Source organism: Bos indicus, chromosome 17 (genome assembly GCF_029378745.1).
Source record: "Bos indicus isolate NIAB-ARS_2022 breed Sahiwal x Tharparkar chromosome 17, NIAB-ARS_B.indTharparkar_mat_pri_1.0, whole genome shotgun sequence".
In the NCBI taxonomy this organism is placed as follows: Eukaryota; Metazoa; Chordata; class Mammalia; order Artiodactyla; family Bovidae; genus Bos; species Bos indicus.
The window spans coordinates 29854260-29878985 of NC_091776.1; the positions used below are offsets into that span (position 1 = coordinate 29854260).

Genomic DNA, 24726 nt, shown 5'->3' on the forward strand with positions numbered 1-24726 from the left:
ACAAAGCAGAAACAGACTTACAGATACTGAAAATAAACGTATGGCTGCCAAAGGGGAAATGTGAAGGGAAGGGATAAATCAGGAGTTTGGAATAAACATGCCCACAGTACAATATATAAGATAGATAACCAACAAAGACATACTGTATAGCACGGGGAACACTACTCAATATTCTGTGATAACCTATGTAAGAGAAGAATCAAAAAAAGAATGACTAGATGTATAACTGAATCACTTTGGTACACCTAAAACTAACACAATGCTGTAAATCAACTATACTCCAATAAAATTAAAATATTAAAAAAGGAACAAGGCAACAATAACAAAAGGAAAATAAATAGCAATGTAAAAGAATTCAACCTAATACTAGTCTCCTGGATTACTGAAATCTCGACTATTAGAAAAATAATTTTTATAAAAATACATGTTTTAATGAATTTAAACACACCAATTCAACTGAAACTTTGTTTTAGAAACTGATTGTACATACAAGTATTTACTTGTAAGAATTATTTTATGCCATATTTTTAGAATCCAGAACCATTCTTATATAATGATAAAAAATATGACTTTATTACTAAAGTGACCAAGTTATAATCTATTTTTCAAAATTTAATTCACATAAAGACATACTCCTATAGGAAACATTGCCAGAATGTATAAAAATTCACTTTGTCAATGGTTATTATATGTAGAATAATTATGTAGACTTATTTTAATGTAGACTTATTTATGTAGACTTAATTAATGTAGACTTATATTAATAAATATGTAGACTTATTATGTGCCTATGTAGAATAATTATGTGCAAAGAACCAAGTGCCATAGGAATGCAAAGCTTTGAAAAACAGAACTCTGGCTCCCAGAAGACCTTATCTCCACTGTCCTACCATATCCTCTTAGAGTTAAGTCCACAAAGCAGCTTTCTCTTTATAGAAACTATGCTATCTTTTGCCAAAATAAATTATATTCATCATCATAAAAAGGCCTATTTATCGCTACATTGGATTTCTATCCTTGTTCCAATTTTCTATTTATGATCATAGTTCTCCTGATTACTTATTTTAGCCTGGTATGGAAGTTTGAAATCTTAGTTTCAGTTCAGTTGGTTCTTTTACATAGAAGTTACTAATGTAGGTTCTAGGACAATGGTTCTTTGTAACAATGGACTGAGTCTCAAATGGTTTAACCATTTTTGATGAAAGCAGGCATAGATGGCTTTGAGAGAGAGAAAGAGAGAGAGATGAAAGTGAGAGAGAACTGTTTATTATAATTTAAATTATAGGCAATTTCTTACTTAGGATGAATTGTTCAAGAAAAACAAAATAAAGTATTACATTTCTTGGGTATATAATATCTGATAGGATAACTTATAAACATAATTCTCAACAATCCTTCATGGAAGAAATTATTTAGTATTCCCACTTCATAAATGAGTTAACTGATACTTGGAGAGACCAAGGCCATACAATTAGCAAATGGTAAGTTATGATTCCAAAGTATATTTATGACTCCAAAGTCACAGTCTTCCTATTAAACTTACGCTGATTCTTAGAACTCAATAACCTCTTGTACTTTTTAACCACTTATATGACACACCTAGTTCTGAATTTATGGCATGGCTCCTGAGTAAGAATTCTTGGACTATTTAGTTTTGCATTTTAACTTTTCACAAGGTTTTGAAAGGAGATTCTAAACTACCCTTCACAGAATATAGGTTTGCCTCCACTGCACTGTGCTTTTGTCTGTACCTCCTTCACGTTCTCACCACTTTATAAAGACCTATGGTGGTGGTTTACTCGCTAAATTGTGTCCATCTCTTTGTGACCCCATGTACTGTAGTCTGCCAGGCTCTTCTTCCATAGGACTTCTCAAGCAAGAACACTGGAGTTGATTGCCATTTCCATCTCCAGGGGATTGTCCCAGCCCAGGGATCGAACCGTCTCCTGCTTGGTAGGAGGATTCTTTACCACTGAGACACCTGGGAAGCCTGTTACGACCACTTTGAACACGTGACTTCTCTCTCCCCAGCACTTTCCATCTTCCTACTTCTTCACTTGAAGGTCTAACAGTCATTACAAGTTTAACATGTCCAAGGAAGAACTTTTGATCTCTTACCTACAATATCCAATTTTTTAACAAGTCGTCTTATTTCAACTTGTAAATTTTATCTAAAGTACATTAGTACTTCATTTCCTCTGCTACCACTTGACTTTAGTCAAATTTTCCCCTGCATTATTGAAATTAACTTATATGCAGAGTACATCATGAGAAACGCTGGGCTGGAAGAAGCACAAGCTGGAATCAAGATTGCCGGGAGAAATATCAATAACCTCAGATATGCAGATGACGCCACCCTTATGGCAGAAAGTGAAGAGGAACTCAAAAGCCTCTTGATGAAAGTGAAAGTGGAGAGTGAAAAAGTTGGCTTAAGCTCAACATTCAGAAAACGAAGATCATGGCATCTGGTCCCATCACTTCATGGGAAATAGATGGGGAAACAGTGGAAACTGTCAGACTTTATTTTTCTGGGCTTCAAAATCACTGCAGATGGTGATTACAGCCATGAAATTAAAAGACGCTTACTCCTTGGAAGGAAAGTTATGACCAACCTAGACAGCATATTAAAAAGAAGAGAGATTACTTTGCCAACAAAGGTCCGTCTAATCAAGGCTATGGTTATCCCAGTGGTCATGTATGGATGTGAAAGTTGGACTATAAAGAAAGCTAAGCACAGAAGAATTGATGCTTTTGAACTGTGGTGTTGGAGAAGACTCTTGAGAGTTCCTTGGACTGCAAGGAGATCCAACCAGTCCATTCTAAAGGAGATCAGTCCTGGGTGTTCATTGGAAGGACTGATGTTGAAGCTGAAACTCCAGTACTTTGGCCACCTGATGCAAAGAGCTGTCTCACTGGAAAAGACCCTGATGCTGGGAAAGATTGAAGGCAGGAGGAGAAGGGGACGGCAAAGGATGACAAGGTTGGATGGCATCACCGACTCAATGGACATGGATTTGGGTGGACTCTGGGAGTTGGTGATGGACAGGGAGGCCTGGTGTGCTGCGGTTCATGGGGTCACAAAGAGTCGGATACGACTGAGCGACTGAACTGAACTGAATTGTAATAGTCTCCTATGTGAAGCTACTTTATTGCTACTCTTGCCCCAGTAAGCCAGATAGGCCTTTAAAAACATAGATCAGATCACTCCTTTGCTTGAAATTCTCCAGAGGTTTCCCAATGCACATACAGTAAAATTCAAAGCACGATTGTTGTTTATGTCATGTCGGACTCTTTGTGACCTCATGCACTGCAGCATGCCAGGCTTCCCTGTCCTTCACTGTCTCCCGGAAGTTCCTTTTCATTATATCATGTCCTCATATCTAATACTGCTTCAACCATGCACTCACCCCCTATAATTCTTTCTCCCATTTATCTGCTTCATTTTCTTCATGGCATTGATAAGCACCTAAAATTATCTTTTATTTTTATCTAGCTCCCATACTAGAATATAAACTCTATGAAGGTAAGAACCTTGTCGTTTTGTTGCTATCTTACCAGTGGTTAGGGTCAAATATCTATTGAATGAACCAAAATCAAACACAATATATTAATAAATTATGGAAACACAAGAAAACTGATTTAAAAGTTTATCATTTTAAAAGACAAGAAAATAAAAAAAGCTTATCTTCAGATTACCTATACTACACATTGCAAGAATAAAAAGAGTAGTGTTTCATTTCACAAACTAAATGTACCTTAAAAAGGGAAAGTCTTTTAATTTCTTTGGTTACAGTTTTACAAATACAATATATCTTTAGTCAGCCTATTAAAATTTCTTATTTATCTTTTTATTAGACATTGCAAAAAGCTTAAAACAACAATTTAAGATAATATGCGTTAAATTTTGAGTTTTATAACAGAAAATCTTCCCCAATAACACTTGGATATTAAACTTAAAAATGTTTAGCCTATCAAAAATTTCAGAATTGCTGAAAATTTAGTATAAAGAATGGAAAATGAAGGTAACACATACTTACATTTGGTCCTTGGGTTTCCTGCAGCCATTTAAGAATGTGGGTCAAAGAGAAAGTTTGACAATAATTAAATGTACTGTGTCTCAAAACACATGAACTTAAGCAAAACAGTTAAATTTGAAGACAATTTAATGCTGAAATTAACTATTTTCCAGTTATCTCATATAGGCTGTTTATAAGTTCTCAAGTTTTTCAACTTAATTCTTTTTCTTTTTAAAAAAAGCTTAATTGAAATATAGTCACAACCAGACAATTCACTCATTAAAGTGTACAACTCAATGTTTTTAGTATATTCAACAAGGTTGTGTAATTGTCAACTTAATTTAAAAATGAAGTTTATTGGTTTCTTTCTTCATGTATACATTTTTATAGAAAATCTTGAAAATACAGAAAAGCATGTTTGAAGAAAAACTATTTTATCTACAGAAAACCATAATAATATTTTGGTATACTTCTTTCCAACATTTTCACTTCTGCACAGTTTTTTTTTTTGCACAGTTTTTTAAATGAACTTACTGTTCTAGGTTTTTTTATACCTATGTCATATCATAGTTTTATACATTATTTTTGCATTAAAAATACTTTTCATTCATTATTGTAAACTTTTAATAATAACTTGCTAAAATCTACTGAATGACTGTTATTTGCCAGGCACTGTTCTAGAAAGGAATAATCATTTAAGACTTTAAATAACCTAAGAGATTATTCCCATTTATGAAGGAAAAGTTGAGGCACTAAAAGGTTCAAGGTTATACAGGTAGTAAATGGCAAAAAGTAACAAACATAAAATAACCAATCATACAACATTCCAATATTATAAACCACAATTTAATTAACCATTTTTCTACTATTAGACATTTAATTTATTTCCAGTGGTTTTATCTTTAGAGTAAACGTCCCAGAATTAATATGACTCTGTCAAGGGATGTGAGATTTTTAAAGGCTCACAATGCATATGGTAAAAATGCTTTCAAAAGGTTGAACAGTCATCAGTAATGAAAGTGCCCATTTCACAACAGCCTCATGGCTACCGTGTTTTATTTTTAAAAATTTTTTGTAATTGCTGCTTTAACTTTACATTTCTGTTATTACCACCAATGCTGAACATTTCTTTATATCTGTGCATCAGTTTCCTTCCTTCTTCTGGGAATAGTCTGATGTCATCTTGAAATTTAAGTTAAGAACTATTTCTAAACCTCAACTGATATTTAAATGTAAATGCATTTAAAATATGAGCTTCCAAAAAAAAAAAAAAATAAAATAAAATATGAGCTTCCTTTGTAAGTCAAACACTTACTTCCCATATAAAACTCAAAGGAACCAGAAGGGCAGTTTATCTTTATTATACAATAGAAATAAAATCTATAAATTGCCTTTTAAAAAGGTATGAAACAAACAAAAAAAAAGATATGAAACAATTTTTCACTTCTTTTCATTCTTGCTTCTTACTTCTTAAGCATTTTCTGAACTGACAAATTTCACTGCTGTAGAAAAGCTGGATAGTATCTATCATGCCTTTTGATAACTAAATCTATAAATAAATAAATAAAAGATTTCAAGGTATTATAAAAGGATATAATAAGGGTTTTCTAACAGCAAAGAGGCCATTCGGGCTTCTTTAATCATAGGACGAGCCATTAGTGTTCGTCGTCTCCAGTAATGCTAAGGAAAGGAAAGATGACTTACTTAAGAATACAGTAAGTAAATTAGAAGTTTGAGATTAACATATACAACTACATATAAAAATAGAAAATTAAGGACAAGTAGCACAGGGAACTCTACTAAATATTTTGTAATAACCTATAAGGGAAAAGAATCTGAAAAAGAATGGATATATGTACATGTATAACTGAATGACTTTGCTGTACACCTGAAACTAAGACAACATTGTAAATAAACTATATTCAAATATAAAATAAATAAATCAAATTTTAAAATATAATAAACACATCTATTAAGGAGAGTAGGTGGGTGTCATAATAAAGTCTTACATGATCTCCTGTTCCAGCAAGATGAATGCATACAGGTCTGTATTTGCTGTTCCACTCTTTAGGCACAATAAATTGGAACCTATTTAAAATAAGACGGCACATCAGTGAAACTAAAAGGTTTTAAATACATACTTTGAATTCTTTAAAGTTCCATAATTAAATTTTTGGGGAGAAAAAATCATTTAGAATTTTGACATTTATATTGTAAGTGACTGATTAAACTACTGTTTGCCCAATGGCAAGAAAGATATTGTAAATTTGCTTTGTATTACAGTGTTAAAATATTTAATTATAAGCACAGAATTTAGCATAGTCATTTTCACCTTATTCAATACCACAACTTTATATATGCAAAATGAAATTTTCTCATTTTGTAAAGACATCAACAAATATAATTAAGTCCTAGAAAAGCAATTCTTTAGACAGGTCTACTTTTTCTCCTTGCAGGAATAATGCTTGGCTGTACAAGCTGTTGATGTATCAACAAAATAGTTCATGGTTATCTTTTTTTCAATTTGGAGTGTATGACAGGATTTATTAAAACTTTTATGTTTGACGGTAAAAGCAAACCACGCCCCTGCAGCAAATATCTATTTGTCGTCTTCTTATTATAGTATTTGGTCTCCTCTATAATGTTTTTTCCTATATGACTTTAGCCATTGTAGTAAGATATATACAGATAAAATTTACCATTTTTAATTGTACAGTTCAGTGACATTAAGTACATTTACATTGTTGAGCAACCCCTACCACTATCCATTTTCAGAATTTTATCTTCCCAAACTGATTTATTTTTCTCTTCAGTTTTCTTAGCAGTTGACATTCTGGAATAATTATCATAGTAGAATTCTGCATTCTGTCAGCTCAAGGTTTGACCTCAGATGGTTGCAGTCTTGGGCAATATAAACCTGAATTCTGAGCTTACTTTGCCTGGGCAAGGGAAAACACCACTACTTGTATGTGCTTAGTCACTCAGTCATGTCTGACTCTATGCGACCCTTTGGACTGTGTCCTCTGTCCACAGGAATCTTCAGGCAAGAATACTGGAGTGGGTTGCCATTTCCTTCTCCAGGTGATCTTCCTGACCTAGGGATCAAACCCGAGCCTCTTGTGTCTCTTGTACTGCAGGCAGATTCTTTAACTGCTGAGTCATCAGGGAAGTCCTACCTACTGTAAATAAATTGTTAAATAGAATACAGACAAGTAAATTTAGGATGGTTTAATGATTATTTCTATTCTATGCTCATGCAAACTAACTCTTAATTTTCTATCGCATAGTCAAAACTACCAATGTTAACAGTTCTGCTTCATTTTGGGCTTCCCTGGTGGCTCAGTTGGTAAAGAGTCTGCCTTCAATATGGGAGATCTGGGTTTGATCCCTGGGTTAGGAAGATGCCCTGGAGGAGGACATCCCCTGGTGGGCTCCTCCATGGGTTTGAAAAGAGTTGGACACGACTAAGTGACTAAGCACAATGACTGCTTCTTTTAGTATTCCCAGCACTGTACTGCTTCTTGATATATTGAAGATTATGCTGGTAACAGTTTAAGTTCAAATGTATACTAAACTTTAAACTTTTACTCTCCCTCCATATTTTAATGGAAAAATACTGAATAATTATTGTAATTAAAAAGTAATTTGAAATAATGACATTGATATTAATTGCATACATCAACATAAACAACCTACTACCGTAACTTTCTAAATAAAAATTCTTACCTAGCAATAACAGATTCAACTGGCATGATATCAGGCACATAATGGGCCATGGGGGAAACAAAGTGTCCATCTAGGATCTTACAATCTGATTGCTCTTCAATCTAAGAAAAAGCAAAACCAAGTTGTATACACAAGGATGAAGATATCTCAGTCTATCATAGATGTTTTTCTATTTAAAAGTTCTATTTATCTGTTCTGGAATTAGACAGGGATAGCTGCACATTTTGGAATATAATAAAAAACTACACTGAATTGTACATTTTAAAAGGGTGATTTTTCTGTATTTGAATTATTTCTCAATGTTTGAACACTGAGAGTGAGAGTGAGATAAGGTTGGGGGAGAAGAAGGATATCTCCAAGAAAGCATTCTAAAATCCTAACAGTAATTCCTCCTAGGGAGGAAAATGGAAATAGGGGGTAAAAAGTGCCCGGAGTTAGAGTTCTGATCTTTATGTGGTATGTTTTAAATTTGTTTAAGCCTATGAGTCTTTCTTCTCATTGGAGAAGGAAATGGCAACCCACTCCAGTGTTCTTGCCTGGAGAATCCCAGGGACAGGGGAACCTGGTGGGCTGCCGTCTCTGGGGTCGCACAGAGTCGGATACGACTGAAGCGACTTAGCAGTAGCAGCAGCATGAGTCTTTAGTAGAAGAAAATAGAGAAAATGGAAATATTTAGCCACGTTTGAGGGAGAAATGTTCTAAATCCAGAAGATATAAGGAACTGCTATATGGTATAGAGGAGGGATTTCCAATTTACAAGATTCTGTGTTTAGCAGTGAAAGTCTTTTATCCAATATACAAAAGAGATGAAAGTGGAGTTATTTTGGTTGATGGCAGTGAAGGATATGAAGTTTAACCATTTGCAGCTCCTCCCCAACAACAGTAAATATCCAATTACATAAACCTAGAAATATTTTACAAAAAAACATGGCTGCTTAAAAACAAAACTATTTCAAAAACATGTTCTCATATTCTCTAATTTTATAGCATTTTCTTTCTACCCTTCTCTCAGCAATTAACTGTATCCCATAAGAATTCCCTGATGTTATATAACAATTGTTTGGCTAACAACTTCTCATGTGCTGATTCTCTAACTAGAGTACTTCCCTGTATTATTTGTAATTCTTCTGAAATGTTGAATAATTTACTTTAACTTTCTTGAGCCTAAAGATAAAAGATGAGGTTCAAAAAGATCCAGCCCTAAATATTTTCTTGTATTTATCTAAGTGTTAAAAATATGCTCCTATATATAAACATGCAGATAGTTATTGTAAGCATTCAGTTAGAATATATACAATAATAACATTTAAAAAAATATTAAATGAAAAAAATCTATACTGTACTCATTGTTTTAGAATTCACTGTTATTATACTCCAACATTCAGCCCACTCTTGCCACAGTTATATAAAACCTGAATTTCTATAATTGCATTTCTTTCATTTGAATACCTTATCGATGTACACTGGATAATCACTTGAAACCAGATTCTGACATCTTTCTCGATTTCCAATAATCTTTCTGAATTCAAAGAGTCTATTATGGGAAGGGAGGAAAAGGGAAAAATTCATTATTCCCATTATATTGAGACTGTTGAAAAGTAACTAAAAATTAGCAAGTCCAGTTTACAAACTGTATTAAAATTTAATTTTAATAATTAAACAAAAAACTAGGCTTTGGTTTTTTTCAAGACTGAAATTTTGTTTCAGAAAAAACATGAGAAATATCATTGTTCTGAAAGTAATTAACATATGCAAGCCTCAAAATTAAAGTTGCAAATTCTGAATTTTCAGAAATCCAAATGTTTCCATGAGCTATATAGTATATCACAGTTTTATAGTCATCACAAATTCAAGTTATTCAAGAAAGTTCAGTCCTTGAAAACTCTAAGCAATAATTCAGATCAGATCAGATCAGTCGCTCAGTCGTGTCCGACTCTTTGTGACCCCATGAATCGCGGCACGCCAGGCCTCCCTGTCCATCACCAACTCCCGGAGTTCACTCAGACTCACGTCCATCGAGTCAGTGATGCCATCCAGCCATTTCATCCTCTGTCGTCCCCTTCTCCTCCTGCCCCCAGTCCCTCCCAGCATCAGAGTCTTTTCCAATGAGTCAACTCTTCGCATGAGGTGGCCAAAGTACTGGAGTTTCAGCTTTAGCATCATTCCTTCCAAAGAAATCCCAGGGCTGATCTCCTTCAGAATGGATTGGTTGGATCTCCTTGCAGTCCAAGGGACTCTCAAGAGTCTTCTCCAACACCACAGTTCAAAAGCATCAATTCTTCAGCGCTCAGCCGTCTTCACAGTCCAACTCTCACATCCATACATGACCACAGGAAAAACCATAGCCTTGACTAGACGAACCTTTATTGGCAAAGTAATGTCTCTGCTTTTGAATATGCTATCTAGGTTGGTCATAACTTTCCTTCCAAGGAGTAAGCGTCTTTTAATTTCATGGCTGCAGTCACCATCTGTAGTGATTTTGGAGCCCAGAAAAATAAAGTCTGACACTGTTTCCACTGTTTCCCCATCTATTTCCCATGAAGTGATGGGACCGGATGCCATGATCTTCGTTTTCTGAATGTTGAGCTTTAAGCCAACTTTTTCACTCTCCTCTTTCACTTTCATCAAGAGGCTTTTGAGTTCCTCTTCACTTTCTGCCATAAGGGTGGTGTCATCTGCATATCTGAGGTTATTGATATTTCTCCTGGCAATCTTGGTTCCAGCTTGTGTTTCTTCCAGTCCAGCGTTTCTCATGATGGACTCTGCATATAAGTTAAATAAACAGGGTGACGGGGTGCACAGGAAAACTAAACCAGTTGCGATTTGGTGAAGTCTTCTAATATCTTTGCGGGCGCAGGAGGGCCTAGAGGAGCTATCCTACGTTGAAGGTCAGGAAGGGCGGCAGTGAGGAGATACCCCTCGTCCAAGGTAAGGAGCAATGGCTGCCCTTTGCTGGAACAGCCATGAAGTGATACCCGACACCCAAGGTAAGAGAAACCCAAGTAAGACGGTAGGTGTTGCAAGAGGGCATCAGAGGGCAAACACACTGAAACCATACTCACAGAAAACTAGTCAGTCTAATCACACTAGGACCACAGCCTTGTCTAACTCAATGAAACTATGCCATGCCCGTGGGGCAACCCAAGACGGGCGGGTCATGGTGGAGAGATCTGACAGAATGTGGTCCAGTGGAGAAGGGAATGGCAAACCACTTCAGTATTCTTGCCTTGAGAACCCCATGAACAGTATGAAAAGTAAGCAATAATTACCAAAGTTAAAAATCTATGTCTGAGAGCTCTTTAAGTCTGAATTACTTTAAAAATAGTTCAATTTATGATTATGTGAGTTAAAACTTAACAGCAATAATTAGACAAGAGACAAAATAATTTCTTTTTTTATTTAATAGTTAATGCTTAACTTACCAATCACTTTATATTTATAGAAAAAGGCTTTTTTAAAAACTGAAATGAAATTTTAAATGTTTACTAAAACAACGAACTTGGAGCAAGCATGCAGAGAAACTGCTTACCTTTTGAGATCCTCTGGCCTTCCCCATCCTCTGATAAAAAGTTTTGTAAGGAGTAGTCTCCGGTATAGAACATCTAACTTGCTCACACCCATCAGTAGCAAACAAACATCTACAAAACAAACATTTAAACGACCTTGAAATATTTTATTTTACTCAGCAGGTCAATTTTCTAACTCTCTCTTTACATATTAGGTACAAAGTAAAGATTGATCTACTCTTAGCAACTTTCCAATATACAACACAGTATTGTTAACAATAGTTACTATGCTGTACATTACATCCCTGTGACTTATCTTATAGGAAAAAAAAAATTGTAACTCTGGTTACAGACTGATGGATGTTATCTAAACTTGTGGTAAATGCATCACAATATATACATATATCAACTCATTGTGTTGTATACTTAAATATAACATTATATACCAATAAGACTGGGGGACAATGAAATAATGAGATTAAACTAGAACCTTGAATTTATTCTCTTGGGAATAAGATACAAGATACAGGAAAAAAGAACTAGGACAAAAGTAGAGAAGATGAAGTAGAGCTCTGAGCATCAGTAAACTGAATTCTCTAAGGCAGCACCTTCCCATTCTCAGCACAGTGACTGACAGCAAATACTCAATATCTGTTGATAACAATAGGAGTGGCTAATATGTAATACTGTTTTATCTGCCAGTCACCATTTAAAAACTACACACACACACACACACACACACACACAAGTTCTTGTTTAAACCTTCCAACATTTTTATGAAGAAAGATATAGTACCCCAAGACAAGGAGAGGATAGGTGATTAAGGTCACGCAACAAGTGGGAGACAGACCTGACTAACGCATGACTAAAGATCTAACTACTCTTCTGTACTACAGTGCATGAAAAGTCATAATTAATCAGTGTGACCTCTTCTGTACCACTTATCTGTCTTTCCCAAATAGTTCTGAAGCTTTTAAAAAAATATCTGCCTCAGTCTTTTCAAATAGAATGGTGCAGTTTTGATTTGCAGGCAAAACCTGATTCAGGTTCAGGGTTTATTCTACTTAGAAAAATGGATAATGGAAACTAAAAGTTCAATCAGTGAGGTTTCATAAGTACTTACCTATTATTACTCTGAATGTTGGGGGAACCACCATTTACATCTTATATTTTTACTCTTTGATTTGTAACAAACAAGTTCATTTTAGTGCTCTTCTTTGCATTAAGTGTACAATCTAATCCACCATCAACTGCACTAGCACTTTATTATTTTTATGACTGGACCAGCAAAAACGTTTATTATTGTGAAGAAATTTCACTAGAATTCCATTCAAAACTTCTATCACCATTATTGTATTAAGATATTATCATATTATTGTGGCCATGTTAGTATATCAATGTACTGAAGGAGCAAATCTATCAAATACTAATCATATAGGACTTCTATAATTTATGATAGTTTATAGGAGGAAAATCAATTCCATTTAAAGAGGATGAAAGCAAAAATCAATTTGAAGAATCCTTATGTACTCATTTATTTGCCACTTCCTCTGAAAAAGATTTTTTTAAACATTTCCTAAAACATTCTAAGAATTTTCAATAGTCACTTTAAAAGTTAATCCAGAACTGAATGACATCAGCTTCCTAGAATACCTACAGATGATGATAAAATACATTTTCGGCTTTCTTTTACTACTTTACAAAAGTATAGTCAATATTTTAAATACAGTCAAAATTTAATGTTAACAAGGGAGAAATGTCAATAATGTTGACATTATCTGTTAATAATTTTCTACTCAACTGGTTTGCATTGTTAATCAGAGAGGGGAACTCCTGTTACTAGTTTTTGTGGCAGTGGCTAAAGCCTTTGTGTGTTATTACTTAAACTTAACAACTTTAGTTTCAGCTGAATCTTGTGGGACAAAAAAACTTAAGAATTTCCTTACCTTAATGCACCAACCTCTTAAATAACATTTTCTCTCTCTTTTTTTTTTTTAAATAACATTTTCTGACTGAAAGATTTTTAGAACTGGACATGGAACAACAGACTGGTTCCAAGTAGGAAAAGGAGTCTGTCAAGGCTGTGTACTGTTACCCTGCTTATTTAACTTATATGCAGAGTATATCATGAGAAATGCTGGGCTGGAAGAAGCACAAGCTGGAATCAAGATTGCCAGGAGAAATATCAATAACCTCAGATATGCAGATGACACCACCCTTATGGCAGAAAGTGAAGAGGAACTCAAAAGCCTCTTGATCAAAGTGAAAGAGGAGAGTGAAAAAGCTGGCTTAAAGCTCAACATTCAGAAAACGAAGATCATGGCATCTGGCCCCATCACTTCATGGGAAATAGATGGGGAAACAGTGGAAACAGTGTCAGACTTTATTTTTTGAGGCTCCAAAATCACTACAAATGGTGACTGTAGCCATGAAATTAAAAGACGCTTACTCCTTGGAAGGAAAGTTATGACCAACCTAGATAGCATATTCAAAAGCAGAGACATTACTTTGCCAACAAAGGTCTGTCTAGTGGTCACGGATGGATGTGAGAGTTGGACTGTGAAGAAAGCTGAGAGCCGAAGAATTGATGCTTTTAAACTGTGGTGTTGGAGAAGACTCTTGAGAGTCCCTTGGACTGCAAGGAGATCCAACCAGTCCATCCTAAAGAGATCAGTCCTGGGTGTTGATTGGAAGGACTGATGGTGAAGCTGAAAGTCCAATACTTTAGCTACCTTATGAGAAGAGTTGACTCATTGGAAAAGACCCTGATGCTGGCAGGGATTGGGGGCAGGAGGAGAAGGGGACGACAGAGGATGAGATGGCTTGATGGCATCACTGACTCGATGGACATGAGTTTGGGTGGATCCGGGAGTTGGTGACGGACAGGGAGGCCTGGGCGTGCTGCGATTCACTGGGTGGCAAAGAGTCGGACACAACTGAGCGACTGAACTGAACTGAACGAAATTATATACTATTTTCAAGCTTTCCTCAATTACCCATTTCTACATGTTTTACAAGTAGAACATGTTTTACATGTTTTACAACTACGTGGTATTCTGACATTAATACATAGTTTGCTGAAAAATCTTTTGCTGTCACCTAGTGAAGTCAAAGTCTGCATACGATAAGAATCGTCCTATGAAGTATGAATAACCAGATGTGATGTACTAGCAAAGAGCTGTGATGAAAGGCAACGTCATTTGAACATTCGCAGAGGCTGCAGAGATGGTGTAGAAAGGCAAAGCTTGGAGACTTTCCCAAGTAGTTAGGAGTTCACTCAATTTGTTGTTGCTGTTTCTGTAACTTTTTAAATAAACTGAAGTATAAAAGTAGAAATCCTAAGTATAACTGATTTATTTTCATAAAATGAACAACCTATATTTTATATAGATGCTTATAGTTAAAAGCAGTTAGAAAAAAGAAGGAAAGGTTATAAATAAAAATCAATGTTTTAACTGAGTCTTCAGGGAGATTAGTCAGGCAGATAGAAGATATGCAAACACTAAAGGGAAGATGTGAAAAAGTGTGACTTGCTGAAATAACACTGAGGGTCCAAAGAATAGGATCTCAAATGAGCAGGAAATACGTCATGCTATTATTAACATTTATCTAGTGGAGACTGATTGTTGACTTTAAAGATTCATAATAATTTTCTATAGAGATTGGATTTGAAGTCTTTACCTATCAGATTCATAGCAAAAAGCTTTCACCATTCCACTAATTTTAAAAATTAGTTTTTTATGCATTCCACATGTTTTCTTCAATGTTTATATAATCAAACCAACCCATTGCACCATATCCAAAAGAACTCCCTAAAACACTGCAGTAAATATAAAATTCAATTTTTTTAATGTTAAATTCCTTTTTCTTATCAGAGGTCACTTGGGATTTTGCTTAATGGGGGTTCATAGTTGGTACCCCTATCATCAAACTGAGTACTAACACATCTGTAAAAATTATTCTTAGCTTGTAGACCATACAAAAACTGGCAGGTTTGCCCATAGGCCATAATTTGCTTACTCTTGAGCTAGAAAATCAAATAAATCATAGGTATGTCATGAATATCACAACACTGTCAAAAATGCAAAGATAAACTAAAATTGCATAAATAAAATACAGATATTGATTTTAAGAGAATTCATTATGTCAGAAAATTGAAAGTGTTAGTTGCTCAGTTGTATGGACTGTAGCAACCCCATGGACTGTAGCCTGTCAGGCTCCTCTGTCCATGGAATTCTCCAGGCAAGTATACTGGAGTGGGTAGCTATTCCCTACTCCAAGGGATATTCCTGACTCTGGGATCAAACCCAGGTCTCCCACATTGCAGGCAGATTCTTTACTGAGCTGCCAGGCATTATGTCAGAAGGTAGACCTAAAATTTGTATTCTATCTAAAATAATTTCAATTAGCCATATTCTGTCTTAAAATTTAGAATTTGGTAGCTGTAAAAAGTGGAAGCAAGGCAAAATGTCGTGTATACATTGTATGTATATATACATGTGCTGTGCTTACTTGCTTAGTTGTGTCCACCTCTTTGCGACCCCATGGACTGTAGCTCGCCAGGCTCCTCTCTCCACGGGGATTCTCCAGTCAAGAATACTGGAGAGGGTTGCCATGCCCTCCTCCAGGGGATCTTCCCAACCCAAGGATTGAACTCAGGTTTCCCACATTGCAGGCAGATTCCTTATCATGCAGCCAGCAGGGAAGCCCAAAAATACTGGAGTGGGTAGCCTATCCCTTCTCTAGGGGATCTTCCTGACCCAGGAATCGAATGGGGGTGTCCTGCCTTGCAGGCAAATTCTGTGTCAGCTGAGCTACCAGGGAAGCCGGAAATATACACACAATGACGTATTATTCAGCCTTAAAAAAGGAGTAAAATTCTAACAAATGTTACACTATATGATGCTACATTTATGAGATACCTAGAGCAGCCAGATTCATACATGGAAAGCAGAGTGGTGGTTATCAAGGGCTGAGGGGAAGGGGAAATGGAGGAGGGTGATGGGTGTACAGTTTCAGTTTTGCACACTGAGAATTCTACAGATGGATGGTGGTGACAGTTGCACCTAATACCACTGAAGCATACAATTAAAATGGCTATGTAGGTGAATTTTATGTAATGTGTATTTTACCATAAAAATATGAAACCATTTTAGAAGTTGGAGTTGATTTGATTTGATAGTTTCTCTTCAAAATTTTTCAGAGGAAGTAAACTGACAATTTCCCTCTTAACAACTTTCTCAGTAAGCAGAAATAATTCATTTGTAAGTAATTCTATTGACCCTAGAACAGAACTCAAGGCTCTTACTATTCTCTTTAAAAAACACTACTGTGTAATTTAAATATTTGAAGACTTCACTAAGACCTTTAAATAAAAGAATCTGAGAAACAAATCTTCTGAATCAAGTTGGTCCCTCCCCTCCCTCTGCCCCCACCCTCTGTCTTCTCACTTCCCCTGTCTTGAGGATTAGTTCCAAGAACACAGGCTACTTGGGTTTCTGCATCAGGGTATCATGTAACTCTTATGAAGGTTGTTGGCTGAGCTGCATTCTCATTTGGAAGCTGCATTCTCATTCTCATTTGAATGGAGAAGAACCGGTTTTAAGTTCACTCAGGTTGTTAACAAAATTCATTTCAGCTTCATTATTTTGCTCAGCTAGAGGCCAGCCTCAGCTGCTACGGACTACTCACAGCTCCCTACCACATGGCTCTCTTCATAGCAAGTTCACAAAAGTCTACTTCTTTAAGGCCAACAGGACAGTGAGAGTGAGTGTGCTGACAAGATAAAGTCTTATACAGTCCTGCCCACTCAAAGGGAGGGGACTACCCAAAGAAGTAAACAGGACCAATTGTACATCTCAGGCTTTGAGTAAAATGACTGGGCTGACACCCTTATGGCTCTCAATGCCAGAGGTGACAATCACCATCTTCTCACTGTACCACCAACAGGAAAACACACAAATTGCATAGATCTGAATAAACATCTGTCTATAAGCAAGTAAGCTCTTGAAAGTTTTTCTAAATCACATTTATATATTTCCATTCACTCAAGAACACCTGCCCAGAGAAACAAACAAAATCCCTCAAAGCAAAATAAAGACCATTGCATCTTAGTATTTTTTTTTAATAACATTTTGTTTTTTACTCACTAAACAAATTATAAAAGGTAAACTGGCTTCTAAAATGTTGTCCTCATCATATATATTTTCTAATTTAGTGCAATTATTAAAATCAAGTAAGTATATAAAGTTTATGTTTAAATTGCTTGATCAGCTTTTTTTTTTTTTTCTTTACAGGGTAAATGTCAATATGTGTAGTCTTTGATCCCAGTTCCTGGGGTGGAGCTCCTAAAACTTTTAGAATTCCCTGAATGATAGGAGTGTCTTTATGCTAATGAGGTGACTCAAGGTGAGGCCCTAGATAGAGTCAGGATAATTTCTGCCTGGACACCAGAAAGACCAACTATTTGGTCTACCCCAGCTGGGTATACTCAGCTCAACTCTGATATTAATCACCCACAGATTAACACCACAGGAGTTAGTGCAGTTCCCACCAGTTAAAGGTTCAGTCCTCCAGATGCCATTGCTTCCAATGCCAACCACATTTTTAACTGACTTGGCTACAGGGAGTTCCTGTGACCACTTGGGTTAATAATTTGCCGGAACAACTCAAAAGAACTACTTAAACCACTATACTATTCTTCTTCTAGCTTCTTAATAAGGGATACAACTTAGCAACAGCCCCATGAAGAGACAATTGAGGCAAGTCATAAGAGGGAGTGTGAAGTTTCCATTTTCTTTTATTCCAGAGTCAGTGTGCATCATTCTCCAACACAGGTTCATTAACCAAGAAGCTCTGCCATGCCTCAGTGTCTGTAGAGTCATCATCGGGGTCTTCATGATTGATTGGATCCTTAGCAATGTGATTCAGTGCATCTCTGGCTCCTTACTTCCCTTGGAGGTCAGGCTGGCCCGAAGTCAGCCCTCTAATCAAATAGTTGGTCTTTCTGGTGTCCAGGCAGAAATTATCCTGACTCTATCTAGGGCCCCACCTTGAGTCACCTCATTAGCATAAAGACACTCCTATCATTCAGGGAATTTCAAGAGTTTTAGGAGCTCCACCCCAGGAATTGGGATCAAAGACTACACATATTGACATTTACCCTGTAAAGAAAAAAAAAAAAAAGCTGGTCAAGCAAATGGAACAGTTTATTCTTTAACCAAATAGCAAAATTCTGAGTTAGTGTTCCATATTTCAAATAAGGGCTTCCCTTGTAGCTAAGCTGGTAAAGAATTCACCTGCAATGCAAAGAACTGGGTTCAATCCCTGGGTTGGGAAGATCCCTTGGGGAAGGGAAAGGCTACCCACTCCACTATTCTGGCCTGGAGAATTCCATGGATTGTACAGTCCATGGGGTTGCTTAAGAGACCAACTCTATATATTAAGATATGCAACTCTAGCATAAAGAAAAGACAATACTGAGTGATAAATGATAATTTTAATTATTTTATTCTTTCATCTTTCTGGAATTGTTAAAAAAATAGTATTGATACATTTTTCTGTACATTTATCACACTGTAGGAGAACAATGGCATGTCATTACAACACAGGACTTCATAATTTTCTGCAAGTATTTTAGACTACTTACTTTCTTTACAGTGGCAGGAAAAAAATGGGGGAGGATGGTCCATTATCTTCCTGTTACATCCATACCATCAACAGCAATATGCAAATTCCAAGTTAGTGTAAAAAAGAACAAAATCCCAACACTTGTGTTTTACAGTAACAAAAGTATGTGAGACAACCCGTTTTTCTACATCATATTCTTCTGAGTTGGTAACAGATAAACAAGCTAAAACAAACACACAAAAGTAGAAAGTTGCAGGGACTTCCCTGATGGTCCAGTGGTTAAGATTCCGTGATTCCAATGCAGGGGACATGGGTTCCACCCCTGGTCAGGGAATCAGGATAATGCATGCCACACAGCATGGCCAAAAAAAAAAAAGAAAAGGTAGAAAGTTGCCAAAGAACAGGAAAAAGTGAAAGTGAAAGTGTTAGTCACTCAGTGGTGTCCAACTCTTTGCGACCCCATGGACTATAGGCTGCCAGATTCCTTTATCCACTTCAGGTAAGAACACTGGAGTGGGTAGACACTCCCTTCTCCAGGGGATCTTCCCTACTCAGAGATTTAACTCGGGTCTCTGTCATTGCAGGCAGATTCTTTACCATCTGAGCCACCAGGGAGACCCCCAAAGAATGGAAATGAACCTGAGAAAAGTGAACTCTTCAAATATTTTGTAAAGTACTATATTTATTGTTGTTGCCGTTTAGTAGCTAAGTTCAAAGTGTCCAACTCTTTTGCAATCCCATGGACTGTAGCCTGCCAGATTCCTCTGTCCATGGAATTCTCCAGGCAAGAATATTGGAGTGGGTTGCCATTTCCTCCTCCAAAGGATCTTCTTGACCCAGGGATCGAACCCTAGTCTCTTATATCGCCTGCATTAGGCAGGCGGGTTCTTCCCAGAAGCCCTCTGGGACTCTGGGGTTACACTAAAAGCTCAGTTGTTAAGTGGTGTCGGACTCTTTGCGACCCTGTGGGCTGTAGCCTGCCAGCAAGGTTCTCTGGCAAAAATAGAGTGATTTGCCATTTCCTTCTTCAAGATCTTAAACCCCATTTCATCACTAAGAACAATATAAAAGACCAAGTTTTCTGGGATGCTCTAAACTTGTAGGTTTTTCCAAGCAGGGCTAACTGCTATCCAGTGCCACCATAAACAGATTTTAATCCAAACCCAGGGTAAAGATAACTCCCATTTACCATGAGAAGGTACCATCTGGAGCCACATCAGATACTTTTTAAAGCCCTCGACTGACATTAGTGAGCTTCTGCAGAAACCGGACCCACTTTCAAAGTGTGTATCAAGCCAGACTGACACAATTGTCATCTATACTTTTACATAGCCAACGCAAAAAAGAAAAACAAAGTGAAACAAAAATAGAAGTTCTAGCACAGTGCCAAGGAATGAAAAGTCTTTCCTAGAAATGTGCTCCATTGCTAAATCACACTCAACATCTATTATGCCATCTAGTACTTTCATCTCTTATCACTCTGTACATAAGCATTTAAATGCAACCCTAATTGTTTCTGGACATTTATCCTCAAATGGTTGATAATGGAGATATGTGATACACACATATCTCAAAGGCATACATGAAATTATAACACCATGTATAAGAACTTTAATCCACAAAAATCTAGACTTAATTTTTACATTTTTAAATAACTTATTTTCAACACAAATTTAAGTAGCAGTTTATACTGGAGTTAAGATACACCTGATATCCTCTATTAAAATTTACTACCCTACCTTGACAAATTTAATTCCTTTTAACCTTACACTGCTGCTGCTGCTGCTGCTAAGTCACGTCAGTCGTGTCCGACTCTGTGCGACCCCACAGACGGCAGCCCAACAGGCTCCTCCGACTGGAGAAGAGTAAAAAAACAACTTTATTTATTTGTTTGGAGGGGTATCTAGTCTAGCTGTCTATCTGCTATGTATTCTATTCTAAGCAGTCACCTATGGAAATCCAACAGGCAGACTGTCTCATATGCTTATGTGAAACATTCAGCAAATAATCAAATTTCAAATTTAGTTCTACTTTTCCACGGGCTTTAAAAGAAATATTTAGGTTTTTAAACATTTTTAAAAAATGTTTACTTTGAGTGTGTATGTTTCCTAAGAAATGATTTGTTCTTTTTCTTTTTTTTTAATTGGTACAATTCACAGAGCTTATTTACATTTCATCAGTTGTTTCATTCCATGTACTTCTGCCATCTAAAGTCATCACTTGGAGGCAACAATGGAAAACAGCCGTGTCAGAAGACCTGGGTTCCTCCACTAGCAGTGTGACCTTGAGTAAGCCACCTTAAACTATAAAAGGGGAATAACAGCTGGCCTAATACATAATAGCAAATTATTTCATTTATATAAAAATTGATAATCTATTTTGAAATATTTTGAGAAATATGGGAAAAGATTCTTCTTTACATTTTTTTCATAGGAAGACTGGTGCTGAAAAGCACAGGCTTTATAGTCAAGAGTCCTGTGTTTATGAGATTCTAGTTCTATTGCTAATTACTTACACATATTACTTAATCTCCATATTTTCAATTTCCTTGTATGCTCGAGACAATTCCACTTTCGAGGATCGTTGAAGGGATGAAATGAAGCAATTCAGTAAGTATTCATTCAACATATATTATTTAGTAACCATTCTGCTAGGTGCAATATTGGCTAAAAATTCCTTTGTCAAATATATATATGTATGTATATATGCCATACACTGTGCTAGACTCCAGAGATTAAAAAAGAAGTCAAAGATATATTAAAGCAACATCATGACAAAAAATACTAATTTTACCCATGTACTTTCTTGGAACCAGTCATAGAAATCTGATATGTTTTTGTAAATTGTTACAAACAAATCTGCAAGACTGAATCCAGTACACAGTGTCAGGTCTGGATTCAGAAGATAATCCTGAACTAATAAACACATTTCAAGTTTAGTTGTTTACCAGTGGAATGTGTCTAACAGGATACACACAAGGTCACAAACAAGACAAAGATCAGAAGTGATGGTATATTACCATACAACACATTAACTAGTACAGGGCCTGGCACAGGATAAGTGCTCATAAATATTGATCAAAAGAATTGAATCTGGGTCCCAACTCTGCCACTTTCAGTGAGTGATTCTGGGTAAGTTATTAACTTCTCTAGGCCTTAGTTCTCTGTAAAGTAGAAATGTGTCTGCTTTACCTATCTCATAGGACTGTTGTGATCAGATGAAATCACATAAGAATGTATCTAGTGCTAATAACAAGGTAATTGTGACACACATGACTGCTGCTACCAATTAGCTTACTGGCCTGCTTGTAGGGGTAAGATGTTAACATGTAAGCGCCAGGAAAGAAACAGCACCATGATCTACTGAAACAAACAAAAACAACCCATAACATACTTCTTAAAATTGTCATATTCCTTGTGATGAAAAGAGCTGGTCATTGTCAAACTGGTGCTGTGTCTTTTCTAACCCCCAGGTTACAGCAGCAGACTCTGCTGAGTGACCTCTTGCAAGGCTGAAGCCCCCAGTCCACGCAGGCTGCAAAGGGTTCGAATCTGAGGAGCAGCTGGACCTCATCTCCATTCCAGGTCCTAATAAGGCAGTACGGATAAGGTGCCTTTGAAGTTAGCCGAGCAAAGAAAACCACGGCGCGTAGACACTTCCACCTTCCACAAGCGGAGGGACAGCCCGCCAGCCCACCTCACTCCGGCTGGGACCCCCCGAGTCTCCCGCCAAGCCTTGCGCTCTCGGTACTTGCCTCCTGGCACGTAGGCAAGCGCTGCAAGAGGCTTGGGAAGCGCGGCCTGGAACAGCTACTCACTCAGTGGCCGCTTGGCGGACGCCTGCTGTCCAGCTGGCCGAGACTCCCAGCGCCACGGCTCCCTAGGCTCCTGGGACTCGCCGTCCTTCTGAGCCCCAAACGCAGTGACAACAGTCTCCCCAGAAACTGAGAAGCGAAAGGTAGACGACAGAGCCGTGCAGGGAGGAGGATGAACTCTGGGCAGAGTGGCTGTTTGGACACGCCCCCAACCCTCCCTGGAGGCGGAGAGGCTCGGACTCGAGAGGAGGATGAGGACTTAAAGCTCCGCCCTTAACCCCCATCATCCGCTCGGCACCGCCCCGCCGCCTGCGTGACCCCGCCTCTGACCCGGGGGCGCTCCGCCCTTTCTGGTCGCCTTGCGTGCCCGCGCACTTGCCGGCCTGTTTTGACAGCTTCAGGACGTCCTGAAAGGGAGGGAGCAGGAGGTGTCGCGAGAGTTGGCCCCAAGCCTTGTGGGAGTTGTAACTATGGCGAATTTAGGGGTCGATTCTGAGCAGGAGCCGCTCTTAGGGGACAGGACACCCGGAAGCAGGTGAGCGGATGTTGGGGGAAGGCTCCCCTCACTCTCCTGCGCAGTTGGAACTGGCGCCTTTCCCTGCGTCAGGCTTAGTGGGCAAAATAAGGGGTGCCAGAGCGGCTGCAGCCGGCGGCAAGTCGCGCGAGATTGCAGGATGCGCTGCCACTGTCTAGAAAGGGCATCGAGTCGCGGAGCACCTTTGAGCCGGCGGGTTCTGGTGAAGGTGTTAGAGAAATGCAAACTGCTTCTTGTGCTTTCACTCCGTTGGTGATGCAGCAACCAGTTGGCCTGTTACATAACCGACCACTGTATACGTTTCACGCTGTTTTAATCGGTACTTGGCCTTAATAGTCACTTGACTGATTGCCTGATAATGATACTTTTTTGCAAGTAAACCTAAGATGAACTCATTTTTGTCCTATGCCAAATGTATAAGTAATAACTAATTTTTAAGCATTTAGGTGATGAGGTGTATTTTGACCCTAGTTTATGGACTGTGATTCAGAATTGTTTGTTTCTTACTACGCAATCAAATACGTATTTTCACATTTAGGAATACGAAGTTAAGTATCATTTTATGTTATACATACATCATTATCACAGTAAGTTAACCAATAAGTTCACAGGTAAGCTTCAGCTGTCTACAAACATGTTAATTTTAGCTCTTTTGTCCCCCTTAAGTACCAAACCTTTTTTAAAAATCACTTCTTTTGAAAGCCTGTGGAAAATGTGTTCGTCGAATCCCCCATCCACTAAACAGAATATATGAAATGTAATTTTATTTAGTTTTTTTTTGAGATTATTAAAATGAATATTACTTCGAAAGTATAGTGTAATAGAGTGACGTCCTCTGGGCTTAATGAAGCATTTGTGACTCTGCACTTCTATACTGATTTGTTCTACAGTGCCATACTTTTCACGTCGGTTTTTTTTTTCCCCCTGCCTATTCTGTTTCTAGCAAACTATTTCTCCTCATATTTTTGTTACCTGTTGGCAACCTCTGCTTTTGTTGGTGTCAGCAAACCTCTCTTCCCCCAGCTTTACTTCGGGATTTCTAATTTGCTGTGGCTTTGAAAATCATATATGTAAGTTTAATAGAATTGTGGGTAGTTAGAACACAGAAGCTCTGATTGAAAGCTAAAGATCTCTCCTACTAGTCAAGTGTATGAACTTGAGTGCATGGACTATGGGACTTTTAAATTTCTTAGCATTGTTTTGCTTCTTCCTAGTCCTTGGGAGTTTTCCACGTAGATTCAAGGATCCTTGAATTATGGTTAGATGTAGTCTTAGGGTACATTCTGTCACTTTGTCCAAATAAGGGTTAGTTGCTCAGTCGTGTCCGACTCTTTGTGACCACATGGACTGTAGCCAGTCAGACTCCTCTGTCCATGGAATTCTCCAGGCAAGAATACTGGATTGGGTAGCCATTCCCTTCTCCAGGGGAATCTTCCTGACCCACGGATCAAACCTGGGTCTCCTGCCTTGCAGGCAGATTCCTTACCGTCTGAGCCACCA

The 24726-nt window shown here is 37.5% G+C and overlaps 2 protein-coding genes across 9 annotated transcripts in view; one reads left to right on the forward strand and one right to left on the reverse strand.

The window, feature by feature from the left end:
• The window catches only part of ABHD18 (abhydrolase domain containing 18), a 39420-nt gene extending 16526 nt beyond the window's left edge, over positions 1 to 22894 (reverse strand). For 2 of the 7 annotated variants that reach the window (XM_070769130.1, XM_070769128.1), the window contains exons 1-7: positions 22632 to 22894; positions 11272 to 11380; positions 9192 to 9276; positions 7743 to 7843; positions 6026 to 6104; positions 5610 to 5696; positions 4038 to 4063 (exon numbers count right to left, since the gene is read on the reverse strand). In XM_070769130.1, coding sequence (XP_070625231.1) covers positions 4038 to 4063; positions 5610 to 5696; positions 6026 to 6104; positions 7743 to 7843; positions 9192 to 9276; positions 11272 to 11363 — 470 coding nt within the window. In that variant the 5' untranslated portion in view covers positions 11364 to 11380; positions 22632 to 22894. Of the gene's footprint in view, positions 1 to 4037; positions 4064 to 5126; positions 5568 to 5609; positions 5697 to 6025; positions 6105 to 7742; positions 7844 to 9191; positions 9277 to 11271; positions 11381 to 22631 lie in introns of those variants that run through there. The other 5 variants (XM_070769129.1, XM_070769132.1, XM_070769131.1 and 2 more) reach the window with 5 other exon arrangements.
• Positions 22895 to 23050: 156 nt separating this feature from the next.
• Positions 23051 to 24726, forward strand: part of MFSD8 (major facilitator superfamily domain containing 8) — a 37738-nt gene continuing 36062 nt past the window's right edge. Inside the window, exon 1 of one of the 2 annotated variants that reach the window (XM_019977434.2) lies at positions 23051 to 23226. In XM_019977434.2, the coding sequence (XP_019832993.1) occupies positions 23162 to 23226 (65 nt within the window). In that variant the 5' untranslated portion in view covers positions 23051 to 23161. Of the gene's footprint in view, positions 23227 to 23253; positions 23546 to 24726 lie in introns of those variants that run through there. The other variant, XM_070769126.1, reaches the window with a different exon arrangement.